The following is a 22,908-nucleotide window of genomic DNA, read 5'->3' as shown; positions in this document are numbered from 1 at the left end:
ATGGGTATTGAATACAAGAGCTATAAAATATCAAAACAAAGGTCCAAAGGTTCCATCCAAATATATCAGGAGTTGTCTGCTAGCAAACTCAACAGAAGCTAAGGTGAGACACCTGGGTATATACCACGAAGCTGGAGCAAAGAAATCCAGCCCAAACGCCACGAAGATGCTAATGTTAGCATGTAGAAACCGAGTCATGATGTGATCTGCAACTTCACTTGATCAAGGGATATGAAAGAGAGCTTATATTGGGTAATAAATACCACAAGCTTGATTGCCGTTGTTGCTGCTGGGTTGATTCGATTGGAATATTCATCAGATCGAAAAGAGAAAGAATTGGTCGTGATAATCGCCTCGAGATGATTGGGTCAAGGCAGACGCTGGCGTATCAGGGGGGTATAGTCGTTAAATAATGGGAGGGCCGGGTCGGAATACACTTGACAGGCAGTGAGGCTTGATTGCGAGCAAAGCTCTAGACCTCAACTGTGACAGTAAATGAAGAAGAGTCACTCCGACCCCGTCTGAGAAAAACACGCTCGAACGCTTCAAGGTGCCGCCGGGGCACCGATCATAAAGCTAATTGGCGAGCGGCTTGCGCGCCTGATAAATGTGCAGGATGTTGTAGCAGTGGATATCTTTGTTGAACGCTTCTGACTTGACATCAGTCGCCATACGTTTGATCTTCTCTACAGGCCACCCATAGGCTCGGTTAAAGGTGGCCAAGCTAAGAGCCTCAATACTCTCAGAGATGGCCAGGTTGTACCAACGAGCAACCTTGCGTTCATGCTCATCATTGTGCCAGGGATTCAGCGGTAAACCAACCATTTGGTGGTCAATTTCCGTGAAGCCCGCCTCTTGCAAGTGGCGCACGGCTTCCCGCGAGCTATGCGCGATCGGCCGATTCCGGGATTCGCTCGCATGTTTAAGGGCCGAGTACCAGTGGCGTAGGGCAAGTCCGTTCATCGAACGGTCATCACAGCGAGGCTCGAAGTCGATTTCCACCTGCTCAAACCAGGCGCCTGGACGAAGATGGGCGAAGATTCGTTGGTACAAGTTCGGCCAGCTTTGAACACTCCCAGCTCCCATTTGCAGGTGAATCAGATCCCAAGAATCCTCCCCCATCGCCCAAGGACCCTCAAAGTCAAAAGGCGCGTGAAAGTCGACATTCTTGGGCCGATTGGTGGGTTGAATGGGGGCCAAGTCGGTTCCGACTACAAAGGAATCGGGGTATTTGTTGGCGACCTCGATACACCAGATGCCCGTCCCGCAACCCAAATCCAGAATGCGCGAGTTGGGAGGATGGGGCGCGTATATCAAGCCATCCGATGCGCGCGCGACTGTCAGGACTTTGTGGAAAATATCAAGGCGGTCCTGTTCCGCCTCATCACAGGGGAGAAAGTACATGCCCCTGTGATAGCCATGATACAAGCGGTCATTTTCCGAGACGGGAGGGTATTTCTCAGGGATTCTAGATACCTGGTCAGCGACTGGATTCAACCCCACCTCCGCCTAAGAGGAACATACTTGCGATTGCTGATGATCACTGGCGGTGACGGACGCGAGGCGTGTGACATCAATGAGGCATGGGAAGCGACCGAGCCGTTGCTGGTGAAGCGGCCGGTGCGACGGTCCTTGTCGTGATCCCGTTCGGAAGGGTCTCGATCGGTAATGACATAGATATCCATGGCGGTAGATGTTTGGCGTGAGCGAGCCCGCTCGCTCGTGGAAACGGACTGGGAGTGATAATATCTCTGACGGCCAGCATCACTGGCGGGGGTCGACTCAGACTTATATCTCTTGGGTGGGGGTGGTGAAATAGCCATTGGAGGCAAATGGCGTAAACGGTGGTCGTCAAGCGGCATTTTGGGATAGTAGAAATCGAGACGCGGTCGGGTAAGTCAAGAGGGGTCGCACAAGCGTTCGGGTTAGAATGACGATGGAACAAAAAAACCACGAATCAATTTAGTATGGACCCGTCACCCAGCCGCCAGAAGAACCAAAGTAGATGTGCGATGCAGAGGGTGAACCCAAGGGTAGTTTGAGGGATGTTCAAGCTTGAGCGAAACCAAGAAACGAGTGAACGGAGGGAGACGAGTAAGAGATAGCAGGATGTCAGAGCCCTGCAAACAAAGAGATCTCCAGCATCCCAAGGGTTTCAATCAAGTCGAAGCTATCCTAGTCCCACGGATAACAGTGGGGGTTGGACGGATAAAGCAAGCGGGATGGGAGAAGGGAAGTCCAGAAAGTCCCAGGGATTTCTGAAGTTTACGAACATACTACTAGTACGTACCTTGTAATGAATTTTAGGGGTTAAGGCTTTTTACAGGTATTAGTCTCACTGATCACATCCTAGTCAATCCAGTCTCTCGGGTTCAAGTACTTTGGTACTTTACCCACATGCTCTTAACCTACTACTCCTACTCCTACTCCGTACTCTGCTGTAAAGAGTCTAATTTGTTTCTCTTTCTCTTTCCCATGCTCATTCCCATTCTCAATGATCGACTAGACCCACTGTTTACGGGCGGGACAGCGGACCGTCTACAAGTGAAGTTTACAGAGACCCAAGGAAATGGATACCCAAACACCCGATCTAGTTTGGTATGGCTTACCCTTTTGGTACACCCTTCCCAAAGCCCCGGGTTTTTAGCCAAATGGGAACAAGTACTCCGTTACTTTCTTTGACTCCTCAATCAATGACGATCCCATCACAGAGAAAGGACCTGGTACCGAGATTGGGGGCCAAACCCAGTATCTTGGGTTCCACTCCCCCCCACGATTAGCTCATGAATCATATAGGTGGATCTGGTCGGGTAACTCATGTTCCACGGTACGGAGTACGAAGTATCTGCTCTTCACCCTTGCAGGTGAAAGCGAGCCACTGGACTCCGGGATTTGCTTTTGTCGATCCGTGCTACATCTGAGTACTTAAGATCACTTATTGGTTGATCTGCTTTTGGAATCTGTCATACCTGTGGTCTCAAAGTTACGTAGACTTGATCTATCCTAAAATCTCATTTTTGTTTTATTTCATTATTCTGCTTTTTTCCTGGCAAGATCGACACTGAACTCCCCCATTCACACCGGATATTAAGTGGAGAGCCGAGACGGAAAGTATTTGACTTTCCTGCAACCGAGACCTCGGGACTGGATGGAGCTGAACCAGCCACAATGCTCATGCGGAGTACTGTACAGTTGCCTCGTCCCGGCTATTACCCCTTACATATTGTGATCCTGCAATCTTTTCCGGTCGATAAACCCCATTAATCTCTCACTTGAATGTCCAGGTATCAGCTCGGCGGGTATCGGAGATTTCCTGCACTCTCATGTAAGGATATCGGACCGGGTCGTACCCATGTAGGCGCCAAACGTAGCTTGGCCTTGACTGTGTAGCATTGGCAGTGCATTCCAGAGCAAAAATAGATAGCAGAATTAGAAGTAGGTTTCAGCCTATGAAACCACCTGAGTTGCCTTGTCTCACAAGTCCGTCACACAAGCCGGAAGATATGACTTGCATGGAAACATCGCTTTCTATCCTGACATCGCCAATATTGAAAGTATGGACATATATTATGGACCTTTCAGAGATCGATCAATTTGCCAGATACATCTCACGTCGCACTACTTGCACTACTTGCACTACTCTGTACGGAGTACTCTGTATAAGTTTGTGGTATGCTGGATGATCATGTGACCCATCGTTATCGGCCTTATCCAGGAACCAATTTTTTATCTTATCCGACCGACTTTTTCTCTCAAAGGTGAAGTGTTGGCAAAGTCAATGGCGACAGGCGAATACCGACAATTTTAAAAACCTCTACATTCGCATCCTCTGAGAGCCGATCTCCAACCCATATTCGAACCGGAATGGACGCCGAGGCCTACCTCAGGCGCCACGGCTGGTCTGGCCCTGGCAACCCTCTGAACAAAAACTCCCGCCCAGGACCGCACGGTGGTCTGGGTCTCACACGCCCCATTCTCGTCGCGCGTAAACAGAATAACCATGGCGTTGGAAAGAAAGTGACCAAAGACTCCGCGACAAACCAGTGGTGGCTTCGTGGATTCGAAGATGCCCTTAAGGGTGTAGGCGAAGACAAGCCTGAAACAGCCGCACCGGCGGGGAATGCGCTCACGAGTGAATTATACCGATTTTTTGTGCGGGGACAGGGCCTGGCCGGAACACTTGATGACGAAAAGTCACTTAAAGCGAAGCCCTCCAAGTCCAAACGGAAGCGCGATGATGACGACGACGATCGCAAGGCGAGAAAGGAGAAGTCTGCTCGGAAAGAGGAGAAGCGCAAACGGCGGAAGATGAAGGAGGTGGAGGAGACTGTTTGTCCGTCGAGTGATTCTTCTGGAGAAGAGAAGCGGAAGGAGAGCAAGGAGGAGCGTCGAGCAAGACGCAAGGATAAGAAAGAGAAGAAGTTGAAGCGATCTGTCGAACAAGACTATCCTACACCAATGTCGACGGAACAAGAGCCAGACTTGGACGCCACTGAAGCATCAACCCGGACAAGGAAGAAGGAGAAGAAGGAGAAGACCAGCAAGAAGTCCAAGGGAAGCGACGACGATACAGACTTAAAGAAGTCTAGGGAGAAAAAGGAGAAGGAAAAGAAGTCCAAAAGCACCTGACTTTCATGCATTGCACGTATATAGACTTTGCCTACGCGTTGACTCGCGATCAAGATACCCATTTTGTCTGGAGATGATACAGTGAATAGAAACATGAATATTAAGGCGTCATAAATTCCCTATCTTCTCTATCTCAGTTCTGCGGCAACGTGCCCGGGGTCCCGGACAAAATCCAAGGCCGCCTCGCCCAGAAATCATCCTTGATGATATCAACATGGTCAACTACCACCTGAGCCTTGCGACGCAGCTTCTTCAGCTTATCCTGTTGGGATCTTGACTGCTTGGCTTCTGGAATCGAAGCCTCATCTGTCGAGATAGAAGTAGCCTTGGGCTCCACCAGCTCATACTGTTACGAGTTAGAGTGCATTACTATAAAAAATCGAGATATCTTACCTGGCGGTAGAGCACACTTCCTTTCTTGTACATCTCCTCTTCGTTATTGTAATTGATCCCAAACCGCTTGAAAAGGATCTCATTCTTGTCTCCAGACACGGTGCCCTAGGATCAAGTCAACAGAAGTATATCATAAACCCTGGAAATGGCCATACCTTGAGCTCTTGCTCGGCATCGGTATTACTCATACCACCTTGCAGAACCATAGTCCAGAATGTAGTATTGTAAAGGTTATTGATATGGCCTGAGTGCCATTGATCAGCAAATATTCTCAATAAAGATAGATATAAGCTGAACCTACAATCGACCTGCCTCCAGCTCATGTAATCTCGAAGAATACGTGCGTTGGGGTAAATGACCGCTCGTCCATCAAAGGATGGGAGGTAGGGTGGCGCTAGTGGGGTAGAGGGGAAATATGTGGACCACAGATAGATATAGTATGCTGTGAAAGTCGAGACAATGGTTGTAACCAGCTTTCTAGATATCGTGTCTCATTAATGGGCGTTCAAGGGCGTTCATGAATGAAAGAGAAATAAATTAGTACTTACGCGCTTCGCCGCTCGAAGAGTTGACAGCTAGGGGAGAAGACAAAGCTGAGAAATTGGTCAGCATAGAGCATTGACTAGTAGGAATAGGATTAAATATACCTGAACTCGTCACTGACACCATAGGCAATGCATAGATCCGGAAGATCTTTCATGACCTCGACTGCAGCCGCATTCATGAGATCAAGCGCACGACGGTCATTAGGCTTTTGGAAAGCATAATGATCTGAAAGTCTAAGACAATTACGTGCAAATCAGCAATAAGCTGGATCTACGACTCTCAAGCAACTTACTTGTGAAATCCTCTTCCGTCAATACGGACCACAATCCAGGTACTGGGGAGCAACGGATCGGACTGTTCAAAGTCCTTGACGTATTCGAACCTATTGGAATCAGCATATGAAAAAATCTGCTGAATGGGCGAATCATGTACTTGGAATTTGCCATCTTGTGGGTGGAATATGCAGTGGTGTCGAGTGACTAGATTTATCGCATCGACGAGTCATTTTGTGCGCGCGATAAGATTCACCAGTTGATGGGTCCACTGCCCCACTTATATTAAGGTTGGTATGGACTATGAGGTATTACGGATGCAAAGGAGCTTTCAAGAAATATTTACTAATAATTTGTGTAAAGGAATGATCACTATTGACTGATGTATTTCGGTTCAACCGAAGCCGTCGAGGTGTTTGTAATTGCGGAATCTGAGAAAAAAGAAGCATGGGTTATCAAGACGAAAGAATCTCTGGGATTTCCGGGATTTCTTCATCGCCAGTCTCACTGGCCCGTTCACTCGTCTCGCTCGCCTTGTCGGATCTCCGCGACTTGCGAGAGAAGAAGCCAAGACTGCTGCGAGTAGATCGGTCCGCAGATGGCACGCTAGAGAGCGTACTGTCAATGCTCTTCGCCAGCTGGGCCTCACTGGCTGCGTCCTCATCGATATCTGTTTGTGAGGACTCGCCTTTTTTCGAGAACAAACCAGAGCGGTCCTTCCATGAGCTGAATTTGCTCGAGCTGCCTTTGCGTGTGATCTTGCGAATGAATGATTCCTTCGATGCGTTGTCGACGGAGGTACCGGACGGCATGCGTTCCAGGGACTCGTATGACTCGCCAGTGAAGTGTGAGAAGGAGCGAGAGGTGCGAGGCTCTGAAGGAGACCCATCATCGACATGAAGGTCAAAGGGGACATCAGACTCGTCTCGATCCTTGTCCTTGTCAGATTTCCTGCTCGCAAAAATTCCTCTGAAAGATGGCGCAGCCGGGTTGAGCCTTGGTGTGATAGGTCGGTGGGATGATGACGGACGGGTACCAATCGGCGCCTGCAGCGGCCGATGATGACGGTCGTATGTGTCCTCGACAAAATCCGGCTCACCCGTCAATCCCAACGGAAGATGCCCAGACGACCCATACTGGATTGAGGGACGACGAGAAGGTGCTCTTGACCACGTCGATGGAGACGTCCAATCCAATCCCAGAGGACTATTACGATGGCCCATTTGATCCGTCGATGGCCACCCGAAATGACGGTTGTCCGTAGAGGGATGGGGAAGCTGATTCGTATTATCGAACGAGAACGTGGATGACGGCCGCGGAGAAAGAGATCCCCGTCGAACGCCACCAAGAAGAGACGACGGATCAATGGGGTCATGGCGAGGGCTGAATTGATTGTATCCAGTGCTCAGATCAGAATTTCCACGGCTGCCAGCACCGCCAAACCCAAATTTGCTGGATGAGAAGATGTTTGAGAAAGCAGCCCTCCGGGAAGGCGCATGATCGGAAGAACTGTCTGCAGTGACACCGGTCGTGTTACTTCGAGGGAATAAGGACATTGCATTTGCCCAATTACCCGTATAGCTCAATCTCCGACGTCGCGATCCGATCGGGTCCATCTCATCAACGTTTCGTGGGAAAGACTGGCTTTGTCCCGGTTTCAAAGTACCCAACATAGGTGGTCCGTCCGCCAAAGTCTTGCCACGGGGTCGGTGGAACCCAAAAATACCTGAAAGTCGTCGAGAAGCACTTTTCGGCGCCTCCTCAGTAGCGGATAAGTGCCCTGGTTGGGAATCAGAGTCCCGTCGATTGCGGGCCTCCAACGGGCTAGCAAATATACTGCCGGGCCTACTCCCAGAAGAAACCGGCGAGACAGGGCCGTGGCCAAATCCATCCAAGGGCATGTTGGACGTATCCATCGTCGAGAATCGCGCGCGGCCCACTGGGCGCGGGAATTCAGGCGACTCCTCGTCGCCAAGCAGATCCGATGGCAGCAAGGCATCGGCTCGGGGACTCATTTGGGGATTGTTGAACGCAGCCTCCGCGTCAGAGCGCATGATCTCTGGTGGATCGGACAAACTCGGCAGGGTCATTCCATTATTAATATTGAAGAAGGTAGACGTAGGAGCGAATGTGGGCGAGTTGGAAGAGGGCGGGTTGCAATTGATTCCCGGGAACGTCGATTCGATACCCGGGTAATTCATAGGCGAGGAGAAATTGCTAACCAGAGAGCTGCGGTGACGGCGGGGCCGAATGGTCGCTGAATTTGACATGTCCAATTCCAAAGTCGGCAAGGCAAATGGACCTGAGCTACTAGGACGTTGCGTGGTAAGCCACTTCAACCGCTCTTGGGCTTCTTGATACTGCTGTTGTGCTTGCGCATGAAGATTGACGAGAGTAGCGTATCGAGCGTGGAGCTCGCCTAGCTTCAACTCCCATTGACGAGCCCGCTCATTATCAATTCGGTCCAGTTCCTTCCCATCTTCGTTATCGCCGCCCTGGAGACCTTGTCGTTCGTCCTCCAGCTTCTTGATCCGGCCTCCCTTGTCTTGAATTTCTTCGTCGATCAACTTCATCTCCGCCTGCTCTTTCGCAATTTTCTTGCGGATTTCTTCCCCTCGGGCTTCGCCATCTTCCTCCAACCGGGCCTTGTCCTCTTTGGCTTGAGCGGCATCGGCAGTCATCCGTGTAATCCTTTCTTGCCATCGAATGATATCGTTCTTACGTTTCTTGCGCTCTGCCTCCTTCTGCTGAAGAAGCCTCATTCGTTTGGACTTCTCGCCCTGCACGGAGCGATTGACGCTCTCCAGTTTTGAGACATGTTTCTTCAGATCCCCGCTAACTTCATCCTTCTCCTTCACCCGCTTCTTCAGCTCGTCACGGTGCTTCTCCAACTCCTTCATCATTGCATTATGCTCGTCTTCCTCCTCAGTCACCTGTTTTTCCATATTTTCATTTTCTTGTTGTAACGCTTTCAATCGATCAGCGAGTTGTTCCAGACTTCCATCGCGATCGTTCCTGAGCACCCCTTTATGCAATTCATCGTGTCCGTGTGTAAAATCTGCCATTCCAGCCGCGGGTGACAGTTTGCGGCCGGCGGCCGGCCGCTTCCCTGGCAATTGTCCCGCGCTATGTTCACGTGCCATCACCGGAGCAGATGGAGTCGGTAGACCGGCCGTGGATCGCGGGATCGATGCTCGGATTGTCGGACCACCGGTGGGGGCATCCTGCTGGGATCGGGACAACGGAAGAGATTTTGTTCGAACATGGAGAATGGCACTTGGGGTCTGGAAATTTGCCGCACTGACGGATAAAACGCAGATGTGATAGATGGTTCCGGGTATGAGATTTAGAATTTCAACCGCGGTCTCTGCTCGTTTCGACTCGCCCACTAGTGCTCTATTAATATTTCCTCCGCAGACTGAACATCCAGAGCATAAGCACATACCTTTGACACTGTTCACTTGAATGATATGCTTATGTATTGAATTATGAAAATCGGGTTGTTTCCAGGCTAGGTGGATCTCACGAGCCGTGATCTCTTCCAGGGTGACTTCGGGCGGCGGCGGAATATCTAGACCCAGCTTCTCAACGAGAAGCTCATTGGGGGTTTGGCATACCTGCCATGCACGATACAAAAGCCTAGATTTCTTATTAGAATCGGAACTGCCGAGAGACCAATTATAAATGCATTGAGATTCACCAGATTAGGGCCCATAGAATGGAGACCGCTAAGAAGAGAGCCATCACGCCTCGCACTCTGACTCGGGGAATGACCGTCGGGTAAGCGTCAAAGGCGTAGTAAAGTGGCTCATACATCCCGTCGATAACCCATGGACGCGGGGCCAGCGGGCGGGGAGGTTGGAGGGAGGAGAGGTAAAGTAGGCTTGAGGAGACAGACCTTCTTGATCGGCTTTCTCCAGTGGAGTGGGACCAGACTCCACGTGACATTGAGTGTTAGTCAGGGTATGCCTAATTAGGATTAGTGTAATAACAAGCAGAACGATCGGCCACTAGTCCAAATAAGGACTAGCGTGTATACCTTACAAATAAGTCCAATCCATGAAAGCCTCGGCACCTTTGGTTGGCCGCTTACTTAAGAATCGGTTGGGTGTTGAATGTTGATGAACCAACAGATCCGGGGATGACCGGCTGGAATCGATCATTGAGTTTTAGGGTCTCTAATTTCAGTCTTTTTCTATTTCTGTTCCTCTATAACTGATTTATCATATATTTGTGCGACTTCATTTATTTGTGGTCGGTTCAGCTGTTCCTTGCATTGTCAGCTGAGTGTCACATGGGGCCGTTTGGCGGCGATTCCTCCAATTTCTTGATTCTTACTCCTCATCCTTCTCTCTCCCCCTCCAACTGATTTAATTCCCTCACTTGTGCCCTTCATTGCGACTTAATCCTTGTGAAATCCAGGGCTTGATATTCCTTGTTCAATTCAACGGTGTGGCTGAGGGTGTTTGACCCAACTCGGCAAGATGCAGTACGTCAGAAGCCTTAGCGGCTCTGTGTCGAAGACATGGAACTCAATCAACCCCGCCACCCTGAGTGGAGCTATTGATGTGATTGTCATAGAGCAAGAAGATGGTAAGCTTGGTGCAAAGTTCCTTTCCATGTGACTTCTCCTGACGTGTCTTTGTCGCAAGGAACCCTTGCCTGCTCGCCTTTCCATGTCCGCTTCGGAAAGTTCTCGCTTTTGCGCCCATTTGAAAAAAAGGTGGAATTCAAGGTCAACGGAATAAAACAACAGTATGCAATGAAGCTAGGAGAAGCGGGTGAGGCATTTTTCGTGTTCGAAACCACCGACGAGATCCCCGCGTCACTACAAACTTCCCCGCTAGTGTCGCCCGCTAGCAGCCCAAAGGTGCCCACCGATGATTTTACGTCTTCGCTTCAGGAACCCGAGTATTTGGACTTGGAGAAGAATGGCGAAGCGGTTTCCGAGGGGGCAAAGACCCCACCAAATATCCCGATATCGCGACAGGCGCGAGCTGCAACTGATCTAGGCACAATCACGCCCTTGTCGCGCTCTCCCGATGGCTCGGATCTAAACCCTTCGCATCATGATCCATTCAATGCCCATCTAAGTAAACCATCTCTCGACCATTCGGTATCTGAAGATTTACTTTCGACGGGCCTGCCTCGGGCTGCGACCGAGCAGCTATCCTCTTCTCCAACCGGCTCTGCCCAGGACGATGATGCTGAACGAGCCCGTTCCCGCAGTCCACCTCCGGTGTCCGTGGAAGAAGCAATGTCGCGTGCAATTTCACTGTCCAAGAAGCTGACTGGTTCCAACATCCAATCGCATGTCACAGAAACAGGCGATCTGATGTTGGATATGACTGGGTACAAAAGCAACGAGGAAGATGCCCTTCGGGCAGAGGTTCTCGCCCGCAAGATCCTCGCAGAGGAGCTGGAAGGAAGCTACGATATTGGTGCGCTCATTGGAGCCGACGAGCATGGGAACCTCTGGATCTATAGTAATGAAGAGGCAAAAGAGGCAGCTGATCGGAGAGCGGCCATCAACTCTATGCGACCCAACACAGTGCTAAGCGATGATGCAATTTCGGACCCAGGGTATCACAGTGAGGGTGACCATGTTAATTCGGAGTCACCGATTGGGGTCCGCCACCATCGAACCAAGTCAGATGTTGCAGGCTTTCCAACACCTCCGCAAACGCCAATGCACGATTCGTTTGCTACTGAAACCCGCAACTATGCCAAGACATTGCGGTTGACAAGTGACCAACTCAAGGCTCTTCAGTTAAAGCCAGGGGCCAATACCATGTCTTTCAGCGTGAACAAAGCGACATGTACAGCTTCAATGTATTTATGGAATGGAAATACTCCGATCGTGATTTCAGATATTGATGGAACGATTACCAAGTACGTGGATTCCCGAGACTTGACAGATGAGATTTTCAAAAGCTGACAATACACCCAGGTCGGATGCACTTGGTCACGTTTTGAACATGATTGGACGTGACTGGACTCATACTGGAGTCGCCAAATTGTACACTGATATTGTGAACAACGGCTATAATATAATGTACCTCACCAGTCGATCCGTTGGGCAAGCCGATACGACACGGTCATACCTTTATGGCGTCTGCCAGGAGGGATACCGGCTGCCCAGAGGCCCCGTGATCTGCAGTCCAGATCGCACCATGGCGGCACTGAGGCGAGAAATCTACCTCCGAAAGCCAGAAGTCTTCAAAATGGCATGTCTTCGGGACATTCTCAATCTGTTTTGTGGGAAGGAGAACCCATTCTACGCTGGGTTTGGCAATCGACTGACCGATGCCTTGAGCTATCGAACTGTCAACATCCCGTCCACACGGATCTTTACCATCAACTCCAACGCTGAGGTTTCCCTGGATCTGCTCAGTCTCAACAAGTACAAAAGCAGCTATGTAACTATGCGGGAATTGCTTGATCATTTCTTCCCCCCAACCAGTCTTCTGGTACAGTCCGGTGGTGAGGAATATACGGATTTCACATACTGGCGAGACACGCCGCAAGATTTGGAAGATTTCTCGCCCACCGACAGCGAAGATGAAGATGAGGATGAGGAGCCTCTTGATGATGAAGCAGACGAAGATGAAGATGCGGACGAGGAAGACTCCGACGAGGAACTTAGCGAGGGCGACGACGACCTTAGCGACGAGGAAGGCACTGATCTTGGTGCTAGTTACCTCTCACAAGGCTCGGTCTTGTCTAACCCAGCGGGATCGATCGTGGGGTCTGTGGAGGGAGATTCAAATCCTCTGGATCATGAATCCGATTTCGAGGAAGATGAGGGCCTGCCAGAGATGATCAAACCTGCTGATATCAAAACCCTACCGATTCGTCCCAAGTCCTCACGAAATGCGTGAATAATTTTTCAGTGTGAGCCTGAATCCATTGATGACCATGGCGTTTGATATGTCTTGACGCCCACTTACAACATTGCGAGTTCTTCTTTCAACTAGAACGTGCATACGCGATGAGAGTACTTTTTTTCTTGTTTTGGCAAAGAGATACCCTGTTCAACCTTTTTTCTTTTGCAGATACTTGGTGTTGGACCTTACAGTATCATCTGCAACCTGTCATTGCTGCTTACCTTTAATTGCATCCATGGTGTTTGAAAGATTTGTTCACAATCCTGTTTACAATCCTGTTTACTCATAGCGGCTTATGTTGCCCTTGCATAGACATGAAGATGAATTCAATTGAGCTAGAAGTACAAGATTGTAAGACATGAGTACCAGGTATAAACCAAGCAGGTGGATTTAGGGACTTGAAGTTGTGATGCATACATAGTTCCTCACTTACCTAAAGCGGTTAGCGTAATATCGGAGCTCCAGCGCTCTTTTCGGCTTCATCAAGTTCCTCCCGTCACGCTTCTTCCCCTCTCAATTCTGTCAATCCTATATTCACTTTAAATCCCCAGGCCTCCTGAGAAACGGCTGCTCCGAGTAATGAAAGAGGATCATCTACGGGTCATTATCTAAACGATCGCCCGGAACTATTCCTCCAACTCCCCGACTGGTCTATTTCTCCCCCCTCCCATCCACGACTACTCCACATCTGAACTCACGAATCCCCCAAACATGGCTTCTCCAGGCCAGAACCAGGGCATTGTGCCAGCGAGTCAACCTCTGACTCCACCCGCCGAATCCTCAGGGGCCAACGGCACCTCCGCCCCAGCAGCAACCACTTCGCAACCATCCGCCGCGGTCCCCGCGACAGCACCAACCACATCAACAGGGCACCCATCACACATCCCCGGAACATCTTTACAAGATAGCGGTAAAACGCGCCGCCCGCGCGATGTGCGCTTGATTCACATGCTTCTCGCGTCACTAGGCGTAACAGCCTACCAAGACCGCGTACCCCTCCAACTCCTCGACTTCGCCTACCGCTATACCTCCAACGTACTTCAAGATGCCGTCCACCTCGCCACAGAAGGCTATGCCGGAGCGGTGGGTGATGCCGCCGGGAACACAGGCAAGAACGCCAACTCAGCAGAGGTCAATGGTGTTTCGCTCCCAGCGCTGCGGCTGAGCATTGCGTCGCGGCTACACTATCAATTCCAGACTGGATTACCGAAGGAATTCCTGATGGACGTTGCATCCGAGAGAAATCGTATTGCGCTGCCTGGTGTGTCGAGAGGATTCGATGCTGCGGCCCAGGGTGGGCCCAACGGGGCACCTGCGGCTGCGGCGAACCAGAGCGTCATGATGGCTGGTATGCGGTTGCCGCCAGAGCGATTCTGTCTTACAGGAACAGGGTGGAATATGAAAGATGAATGGGATAGTGAAGGCGAGGAAGAGGAGGATATACCAGATGCCCCTGCGCCGGGTGCTGGCGAGGACGAGGAGGGAGAAAATGAGGAAGAGAACGATGGCAAGATGGAGGATATCTTTGGCGAAGACACTGCCATGGGCGAAGCGGGTGATGATGAAGACCACAAGATGAATGATGTTTAGTCTCGTTTACGCTTCTCTTTAAATATCCTGCTTTCATTATGGCCTCAGAGGGCTGGATGGCGTTTTCCTGGTTTCTGGAGTCATTATCATAACATCTGAATACATTTGAGAATCATTTAGATCGAGAAAAGATCGATGATTAAGTCACCAAAATAAAACATTTGACGAATCTACGTAACCATTTTGTAGCGTTATACTGTATATCGAATTCGGAATGAAAAAGATGATAGCGATTAATGACCGCCAAATGCATGTGTATATTGTACATGAAATCGAATGCCATCCATATCGGATGACCATGCAAAAAAGAACAGATGCCAGCAAAACAGTAACTCCTGATTAAAGCCCATTGCGCCGTGAGGAGAGACATACGAATTCCTGAGGGTCGGAGGTTCTCGGTAAGCAGGGGATATAAAACTGGATGAAACCTGTCAATCCAGGGAAGTCGAACCAAGACCTTGGAACGATCGGGTAAACCAAAGATTTCTTCCTCAATATCGCTCAAAAGGACGCGCTCATTGTCCGAGGGAAGAAAAGCTTAATTGATCCAATCCCCTCCGAGACCCATATACAACAATATACAACTCACCAGAAAAACCCGGTGGAAGAAAATAAAACGAAGCCCAGAGTCTCAAGGGATATCACATACGCTTGTTCGTCAGTAATTGAATAGCATCAAGCCAATCATTTCCCTTGAGCCTTCTCTTTACTCCGTGCCTCATCTTCACGCATCATGCGGATGACCTCCGCACGCCGCTTTTCCACAAGAACGAATTCCTCTTCCTTCTGACGGCGTCGTTCCTCATATGTTGAGAACCATTCCTCGCGTGCGCGGTCTTCTTCCTCTGGAATCGCATGGGCGAGCATGCATGAGTTCATAGTTAGACGCTGTGTGCGACAGATCCATGTTGCGGTGACGGTTCGGTTGACGGCGCATTCGGCGAAGGCTGTACGATGATGTTAGTTCAATGTCTCTGAAGTATACAGGATTTGAGATTTGAGGTGAGAAATAGACTGAGGCTTTTGGAGGCTTGGACAGGGTAATAGAATAGGGCGAGGGGTACATACCCTTAATCTCGGGAGCACAGTGGCTTCGTACACGCTTGTAGTAGAGCTTCTTGACTTCTTGTTCTTGGGATGCAGAGAGAGGAAGCGGATTGCGGAGGTTATATTTGCGGGATGCAGAAGTAGCCGGCGTGTCAGAAGTAGATGGTGTAGCCATTGGGACGGAGAAGCTCGATCACGGAGATCGAGGATGGGGTGTCGATCAGTGTATGTGGCGTGGTCGGAGGTGGAAGATTGAGTAGTAGACTCAATGGATGAATTATTAGCTGACAGGCAACTAAACTTGATCCTTGAGAGATCTGGGTAAACCGTGCGCAGCAGACAATTGGGAAGAGAGGAAATATCTGATCAAGATGAGGTGCAGGTGCAGGGTGTGTTGATGCGGAGCGTGAGGAGCCGAGTCGGGCTGAGATGGCAGAAAATAAATTTTCTTAATGCTTTTACACTTGCAATTCCCTTGGACTTTATCGGCGATTTTGTTACCTTCAAACTCGAAGTTTCTCCCTGATATTATACCTGTTTGAGTTTTAATTTGTTTTATCTGCCCTTGCACAGCTAGCCACACAACCGCTCAGCATGTCTTCCATGCGCAATGCCGTTCAGCGGCGAAACCACAAGGAGCGTGCCCAGCTCCAAGGCCGCGAGAAGTGGGGTATTCTTGAAAAGCACAAGGTTGGTCATCAATGGAGTCTTATGCGACTGCTTTTTAGAAGTCAGCTTTATAGAAATGACGCTGACTTGTGAAACAGGATTACTCGCTTCGTGCCAAAGACTACAATGCCAAGAAGTCCAAGATCAAGCGCCTCGAAGAGAAGGCGCGCGACCGCAACCCCGATGAGTTTCACTTTGGTATGATGGGCGGTCACAATCAGACGCAAGGGAAGCATGGTCGAGGTGGCGCGGGACGAGTATCCGCCGCAGGACTGAGCCACGATGCGATCAAGCTGCTCAAGACTCAGGATCAGGGATATCTCCGAACGGCTGGAGAACGGATACGTCGGCAGATCGAGACCTTGCAGCGTGAGATACAACTGCAGGATGGCATGAATGACGCTTTGGGAGTGAAGACCCAAGAGAAGAAGAAAGAGCCAGTGGACGATGATGAATTCGACGGATTCGACGACCTAGACGACGATGTTTTCGATAAACCCACCAAGTCCAAGCCACGCAAGGTGGTCTTCGCCGATGACCGGGATGAACAAAAAGCTTTGAAGCAGCGGGGGAGTGAGATGGCCGATGCTACGGAAAGTGACGACGAGGCACTTGCCAAGACCCGAACCCCCAAGGAGATCGCAGCAAAGCGGCAAGCCCTTGTCGAGGCTCGCCGAGCTCGCAAACTTCGAAAACGGGCCATCGAGTCTCGTCAAAACAAGCTCACGGCGTTGCAGAAGCAGTACGAGGGCATCCAAGCCGCTGAGCGGGAGGTGGATTGGCAACGAGGCAAGATGGACAACTCCGTGGGCGGAACCAACAAGAATGGGATCAAGTGGAAGATCCGAGAGCGTAAGCGCTAAGTGACTTTCGACATTTTCATTGAGGAGTTGATGACCCGCGGCCATTGTGGTTTTTCATGGGTTTATTTTGCTCTGTATCGATACCAGCATAGAAAGGGAGTTTCAGGCGCATATGTATAAAACTTGTTGAAGAGAGTCGGCGTACCTTTGCCAAATGATCAGTCCAAAGGGCCAGTACCTATTATTACCCCTCGCATTCCAGTGAAGTAATCAGATAAACATCTTCTCTTTTAGTAATTCTTTATAGAAAGGCTAATAAAGAATACATATATTCCTATCTAGATACGTTCCGAGTATGTGCCTGAATAATATAGCAATACCAAATAAGGGAATATCTACCTAAATGCCCGTACCCCGTTTTTCCTAGGTTTTCTTGACGGACGCCATTGGCTTCAACAGAGGTCACTCAACCTGCTATAGAAGATTTAAGAAATGTCCGAAGCATCTAACTTCTTCTTTAAAAGATTGCTCAGAAGAGCCCGATGACGACTCTGGATTGTCTGAAGAGTATGACCATACAGACCTTGTTTAGAGGAGCTGAACAAAGGGAATAGTAAATCATTATGGACATTGATATCTAAAGTCTAAACGGCGGCGTTTTGGGCATTATCATAAGGCGTGCTCATATTCCATTTCGATATAGATCCACATAGTAATCCCCACAAGCTGATAGGTACTCTGGCCCACTTTACAGTCAAGAGGGGTCAGGATTAGAAATTGAAGCTGACTAAGTTATCTGATATCGCCACCCCTCACTTGGATCTACTTTTTCTTCTTTTCCACTCCTCTCTAGCCAAACCACCCCCCCAAACCACTCACAATGGCTCCTTCAATTGTGACCATTGATACAAACGACTCCGACGTCTTTATGACCTCGCCACCAAAGCCGGTCGACACCCCGCGAACCCTCCTCCTCGCTCCCCCCTCCATCGCCACACAAGAAGACAAATTAAAGGCTGTCTTCACCTCCCACCCCCGCACCTCCACCGACCTCCAGATGCTCGACCGCCTCTCTGCTGGTGTCGTCACTCTCCCATCAAACACATACGATCTCGTCCTTGTTCTCACCGATGCCAACGGCTCACGACGCGCCGAGGCTCTTCAGCTCCTCACTCGGGATGTATACACCGCGCTCGTACCGGCCATGAAGGCAGGCGGAAAGCTACAAACAGAAGATGTACCTCTTACAGCCTCCGACGCTATGGAGGCAGTCTTGGCTGGCCTGGTGCAGAATGCGACCGGCTTCGAGAAACCTAATTACGAACAAGCATCCGCCGTACCACTGAAATTCGGCCTCAGGAAAAAGAAGACCCCCGCTGCAGCTCCTGTCCAAGCTCCGCCAATGGGAGGTCAGTTTGGAAGTGGCTTCGCATTGGATGGCATGAATGGCAACAATCACGACCGGGACGATAATGACGAGCTGATTAATGAGGACTCTCTTCTTAACGAAGAGGATTTAACGAGACCCATCATGCCTCGTATGTTTTGCGCCTTATCCCCTATGAATATTGCTTTCCATATACTAACCTTCTTCAGCTCCAGAGTGCCAGCCCAAGACGGGTCGGAGGAGGAAGGCCTGCAAGGATTGTTCTTGCGGTTTGGCCGATCGGCTCGAGGCCGAGGATAAGGAGCGCCGTGAGAACGCTGATAAGAATTTGAATGTCCTGAAGCTGAACACAGATGATTTGGCTGAGCTGGACTTTACTGTGGAAGGCAAGCAGACCGGGTCCTGTGGTAGCTGCGCCCTTGGTGATGCATTCCGTTGCGCGGGCTGCCCTTACCTGGGTCTACCTGCGTTCAAGCCTGGCCAGGAAGTGCAGATCCTGAATGACGTCGCTCAGCTGTGAATGTACTAGTTTCCATTTTTTCCCCCCTTTTTAGTGAGCGTGGTGGGTTTTCGGATTCCGATGTCGAGGCTGGGCTTGGATATTCTTTTGCGTTTTGGTGCCCAAAAGGCTTGATAATTTTGCATTTGGGGGTTTCCTCCTACATATGATACCGTGCTAGTTTCTGCTAGCAATCGATTGAAAAGGTGTTCGGTCATTTTATAATATTCTTTTTGATAAACTATGTGAACAGTGATATCACCGCTCGTCCCGCCGTTAGTCTCGCGAACTCCAGCCTCTCACGATCTCTATATTTCAAATGACAAATGCCCTTACCCAATTAAAGGACCACAAAAGTAGAAAATTTTTCAACGTAAGGCTTCATATTCATAAATTCAATTACTCCACAGTTGATGGGTCTTTTTGTCTCGCTATTTTGACTATTTCTAAAGAATCATCGCGCATTCCTCATGATTGGTTGAACTGTCTTTTGTATGGAATCAACATATCACGAGCGGTCCTTCTTCATCTGTGCAACACGAATACTGACAGCCCGCTTGTGCGCATCCAGTCCCTCGACAGCCGCCAGAGTCTCGACAGTCTTCGCCAGAGACAACAGACCGTCAGCGGTCAGGTTGGAGCTGGTGATGTGCTTCAGGAAAGAACCAAGGTTGACACCGGAGTACTGCTTAGCGTAACCGTAGGTAGCTATTTATATTGTTAATTAATGGATCTTGGGAGGAACGGGGATAAAACTTACGCAGGGAGTGGTTAACACCGGCGGAGTAGTCGCCGACACTTTCGGGGGTCCAGGGGCCAATGAAGACACTACCGGCGTTCTGAACCTGCTCAACAAGAGCCTCGGCACCATCAACCTGCAAGATCAAGTGCTCAGGAGCGTAATCGTTGCTCAGAGCCATGGCCTCGTTCACATCCTTGACTACAAGGGTGAAGGAGTGGGCTAAGGAGCCGCGGACGATGTCCATGCGAGGCAGAGCGCGGGCCTGTGCATCGACTTCGTCCTCAATAGCTTGCAGCTGCTCCTCATTCAGGTCAATGGCAATGAGAATGACCTGGGAATCAACACCGTGCTCGGCCTGGCTGAGCAAGTCAGAGGCGACAAAGGCTGGGTTGGCAGTCGAGTCAGCAATGACAAGAACCTCACTGGGACCAGCGGGCATATCAATGCTAACACCGGCGGAAGTGTCGTTGGACACAAGCATCTTGGCGGCGGTCACAAACTGGTTACCGGGACCCAGGATCTTGTCAACCTTGCTGATGCTCTCGGTACCGTAGGCCATGGCGGCCACGGCCTGAGCACCACCAGCCAGGACGATGCTCTCCGCACCAACCTTGTGCGCAACGTAGACGATCTCCGGGGAGATGCTGCCATCGGCACGGGGAGGCGAGGCTAGGATAATCTTCTGACAACCCGCCACCATGGCGGGCACACCCAGCATCATAGCGGTCGAGGGTAGGACAGCGGTACCACCGGGAATGTACAGACCAACGCGCTCAATGGGGCGAGAGAAGCGAGAGCAGACCACACCAGGCATAGTCTCCATACTGAGAGCATCGTTGCTGCTCTTCTGCGCAGAGTGGAAGCGTTCAATGTTGCCAATGGAAATATCAAGGGCCTCCTGGACATCGGGGCTGAGCTTCATGAGTTCGGGGGCGAATGGAGCGTGAATAACAGGAGAGGTCAGCGATGTGGCCTTCTCAAACTTGTGGGTGTACTTGAGCACGCCAGCGTCACCGTTCTCACGAACATCCTGGACGATAGGCTTCACAAGGGCAACAATGGCGTCATTGGACTTCTGGGCGGGGCGGTTGAGGTACTCTCTGACCTCGGCGGCGGGGGTCGACGCGGTGATAACACGCTTCATCTCGATCCGCGAGCGATCTTCCACGGGAGCGGGAGCAGGGGTAGGGGCAGGAGCAGGCGCGGCCTTGGGAGCAGCCAGACCGGCCTTCTCGGCCCAGGGTCCCTTGGCGTCACCCTTTCTCCGCTTCACCTTCAAGCTCTTGAGGTCTAGGTTACGCTCAATGTCTTCGAGAGTGACACCAGCGGCGGTACACTTAGTCAGGGCAAAGTACAGGAGGTCAGCCGCCTCAAAGGCGATGTCCTCCTTGGTTGTTGCCTGGCAGAGTTCCTCCGCCTCCTCCATAATCTTGGCCGAGACAAGCTTGGGTTCATTGAACAGGCGAGCGGTGTACGAGCCGGCAGGGGCATCGGCCTTGCGCTCCAGGAGGGTCTTCTGAAGACGCGACAGACCGGTAGCTGGGCCAAAGCAAGTTTCGGTACCCAGGTGGCAGAAGCCTAGAACAAGTCACCGCAGTTAGCAATTGACTTCTCAGAGATCAGGAAATCAAGTCATACCTCGCCCGATCTGCTTCACAACAAAGACCAAGCAGTCGGCATCGCAGTCATAGCCCAAGCGGATCAATTCTTGCACATCACCGCTCGATTGGCCCTTGTACCAAAGTCCACGCTTGCGGCTCTGGTAGACACCGGTGCCGGTCCGAAGGGCCTCAGCAATGCTCTCGTCACTGCTCCAGACAAAACCAAGACAAGCGCCCCGCTCATCGGTAACTGATGTGGCATACAGACCATTGGACTGGTCTGTGACAGCGCGCGAAACCAGAAGCTTGGCGGCAGAAAGCTGACCCGCCGCATCCCGCTCGACGGTCAACGTCTGCGAGGGGATGATGGCAATGGCGCCCTGCTGAGTGATCTGGTTCACAGAATCCTCGGCAACAGCCTGATCATTGTAGGAGACGTAGAGACGGGGGGAATCGGAGCTGATGTTCAATTTTGTGGCGGCGGTGGTCGCGGCGGCAGGCTCGGTGCAGACGCTGGCATCATTGCGCTCGGAGGCATTGGCAGCGATCCATTGCTGGAAAGAGTCCAATTTATCGTTGGAGGGGGCGTAGACCACCAATCGTGATGAAGGAACGGACTGTTCTTGGGAGAGCGCGGTCAATTGCTCGAGGGTGATGAAGATCTTAGCGGCACCAGCGTTGAGAATATCGACAAGATCGCCAGTAGAGGAAACGGCAGTAGCGTCTACGTAGACATCGAGGTGACGGAAGTGTTCACGTAGGAACTTCTCTGCTTCGGCGAGATCGGAGACCTTCACCAGCACCCGCCCGAAGTAGGCGATCTGCTTGAGTGAAAGACCCGAGGTGGGGGTGGAGGGGTAGGAGATTAGGAATGGCGTAGCCATGGTGAATTGTGTTAGTGTAAACAGAAAGGGAGAAGGAGAAGAAGAGATCTCCAAGATTGAAATCCCCTAAGAGAGGTGGAGGGTGGATGACAGATGACTTGGTGTCATCAAATAGTTTTTTTTCTTTCTCTGACTGGTTCAAACCCCCCGCATCCGCTGATTCATCCTTATTAACCCAGTTCACTATATGAACGTATGACTCATATATGGCATATAGCATATATCCTATTTTATACGGAGAATCCCAATTGCTATATCATTGATCTTTGATGTTATTGTGGATGACTCAGTCTCTACTTCATGGACTTCATTTAGCCGGTCAGAAGGCCAATGCAGACTTCATCCAAGGTTATTCGCTTTGCCGGAGAAGAGCCTTGTGGCTCATCTGTAGGGCCCTTGTATTGATGTCGCTAAATACTGATCTCAGATCTCAGACCACGTTCATGATCTATGCGAGTCATCCGAATATCCCTTAAACGCAAACGCTGCCAAGACATGCATCATTTTGCGGGGAAATGTCTGTGGATGATGATCTCCCTGATTCAGCAACATGGTGCAGTGTTTCGGACCTTAAGCTTCACCTGAGAGGAAGGCTTGGATCTTTCTTGGCTGTCAGTGCGAGTGCATGAGCTTCCTTTTTCCCCTTCAGCCACCGAGGGGATCCATTCCTCTTTGGGAGTGCCCAAAACCCTGAAATTGGAATCCAGCATCACCTGGGCGGATGAGCTGATCAATCAGTTATGATCTTGACTAGTTACAGGGCCGAAATAGACGATCATCGGAATTTGCAATGGATCCGGGATCGTCGGTCTCAGTGCTTCAGCATTCCTCCAAAACAGCAAGCAAAAGGGGGGAAATCCTTGCCCTTGCGAACCCCTGGAGTGGAATCCACGGATATTTAACTACAATTATATGGTGAAACTGTGCAGGAACGAGTGTGACCATTGACGCCCCAGTTT

General features: G+C 50.5%; 10 protein-coding genes across 10 annotated transcripts; 5 read left to right on the top strand and 5 right to left on the bottom strand.

Annotated features, from left to right (window-relative positions):
• Positions 1–576: 576 nt before the first annotated feature.
• Positions 577–1,862, bottom strand: N7520_010160 (class I SAM-dependent methyltransferase; the record flags this gene model as incomplete). The annotated part of the gene is made up of 2 exons (XM_057144094.1): positions 577–1,468; positions 1,525–1,862. 2 exons carry the CDS (start codon positions 1,860–1,862, stop codon positions 577–579), a joined length of 1,230 nt encoding a protein of 409 aa, XP_056993382.1.
• A 2,002-nt stretch (positions 1,863–3,864) lies between these two features.
• Positions 3,865–4,629, top strand: N7520_010159 (uncharacterized protein; the record flags this gene model as incomplete). Its single annotated transcript, XM_057144093.1, has 1 exon — positions 3,865–4,629. One exon carries the CDS (start codon positions 3,865–3,867, stop codon positions 4,627–4,629), a length of 765 nt encoding a protein of 254 aa, XP_056993381.1.
• Positions 4,630–4,762: 133 nt separating this feature from the next.
• N7520_010158 (tRNA guanylyltransferase) lies at positions 4,763–6,014 on the bottom strand (the record flags this gene model as incomplete). The annotated part of the gene is made up of 8 exons (XM_057144092.1): positions 4,763–4,975; positions 5,023–5,127; positions 5,178–5,266; positions 5,324–5,499; positions 5,571–5,615; positions 5,670–5,801; positions 5,861–5,950; positions 6,001–6,014. 8 exons carry the CDS (start codon positions 6,012–6,014, stop codon positions 4,763–4,765), a joined length of 864 nt encoding a protein of 287 aa, XP_056993380.1.
• Positions 6,015–6,295: 281 nt separating this feature from the next.
• N7520_010157 (Fibronectin type III domain protein) lies at positions 6,296–9,656 on the bottom strand (the record flags this gene model as incomplete). The annotated part of the gene is made up of 2 exons (XM_057144091.1): positions 6,296–9,479; positions 9,541–9,656. 2 exons carry the CDS (start codon positions 9,654–9,656, stop codon positions 6,296–6,298), a joined length of 3,300 nt encoding a protein of 1,099 aa, XP_056993379.1.
• A 668-nt stretch (positions 9,657–10,324) lies between these two features.
• N7520_010156 (putative lipin Smp2) lies at positions 10,325–12,721 on the top strand (the record flags this gene model as incomplete). The annotated part of the gene is made up of 3 exons (XM_057144090.1): positions 10,325–10,433; positions 10,493–11,732; positions 11,791–12,721. 3 exons carry the CDS (start codon positions 10,325–10,327, stop codon positions 12,719–12,721), a joined length of 2,280 nt encoding a protein of 759 aa, XP_056993378.1.
• Positions 12,722–13,438: 717 nt separating this feature from the next.
• On the top strand, positions 13,439–14,317 carry N7520_010155 (putative transcription initiation factor TFIID, 31kD subunit; the record flags this gene model as incomplete). Its single annotated transcript, XM_057144089.1, has 1 exon — positions 13,439–14,317. The coding sequence occupies one exon, from the start codon at positions 13,439–13,441 to the stop codon at positions 14,315–14,317; it is 879 nt and encodes a 292-aa protein (XP_056993377.1).
• A 684-nt stretch (positions 14,318–15,001) lies between these two features.
• On the bottom strand, positions 15,002–15,539 carry N7520_010154 (uncharacterized protein; the record flags this gene model as incomplete). Its single annotated transcript, XM_057144088.1, has 2 exons — positions 15,002–15,264; positions 15,386–15,539. 2 exons carry the CDS (start codon positions 15,537–15,539, stop codon positions 15,002–15,004), a joined length of 417 nt encoding a protein of 138 aa, XP_056993376.1.
• Positions 15,540–15,958: 419 nt separating this feature from the next.
• N7520_010153 (rRNA-processing protein UTP11) lies at positions 15,959–16,896 on the top strand (the record flags this gene model as incomplete). Its single annotated transcript, XM_057144087.1, has 2 exons — positions 15,959–16,054; positions 16,132–16,896. 2 exons carry the CDS (start codon positions 15,959–15,961, stop codon positions 16,894–16,896), a joined length of 861 nt encoding a protein of 286 aa, XP_056993375.1.
• Positions 16,897–17,716: 820 nt separating this feature from the next.
• On the top strand, positions 17,717–18,743 carry N7520_010152 (Cytokine-induced anti-apoptosis inhibitor 1; the record flags this gene model as incomplete). The annotated part of the gene is made up of 2 exons (XM_057144086.1): positions 17,717–18,374; positions 18,433–18,743. The coding sequence occupies 2 exons, from the start codon at positions 17,717–17,719 to the stop codon at positions 18,741–18,743; spliced, it is 969 nt and encodes a 322-aa protein (XP_056993374.1).
• Positions 18,744–19,230: 487 nt separating this feature from the next.
• On the bottom strand, positions 19,231–21,949 carry N7520_010151 (histidine biosynthesis protein HIS4; the record flags this gene model as incomplete). The annotated part of the gene is made up of 3 exons (XM_057144085.1): positions 19,231–19,430; positions 19,483–21,042; positions 21,103–21,949. 3 exons carry the CDS (start codon positions 21,947–21,949, stop codon positions 19,231–19,233), a joined length of 2,607 nt encoding a protein of 868 aa, XP_056993373.1.
• Between the last annotated feature and the right edge of the window lie 959 nt (positions 21,950–22,908).

The sequence above is a fragment of the Penicillium odoratum genome (genome assembly GCF_028828045.1).
Source record: "Penicillium odoratum strain IBT 22623 chromosome Unknown utg000006l_segment0_segment0, whole genome shotgun sequence".
NCBI classification, from domain to species: Eukaryota; Fungi; Ascomycota; class Eurotiomycetes; order Eurotiales; family Aspergillaceae; genus Penicillium; species Penicillium odoratum.
This window is presented reverse-complemented; position numbering and strand designations above follow the sequence as displayed.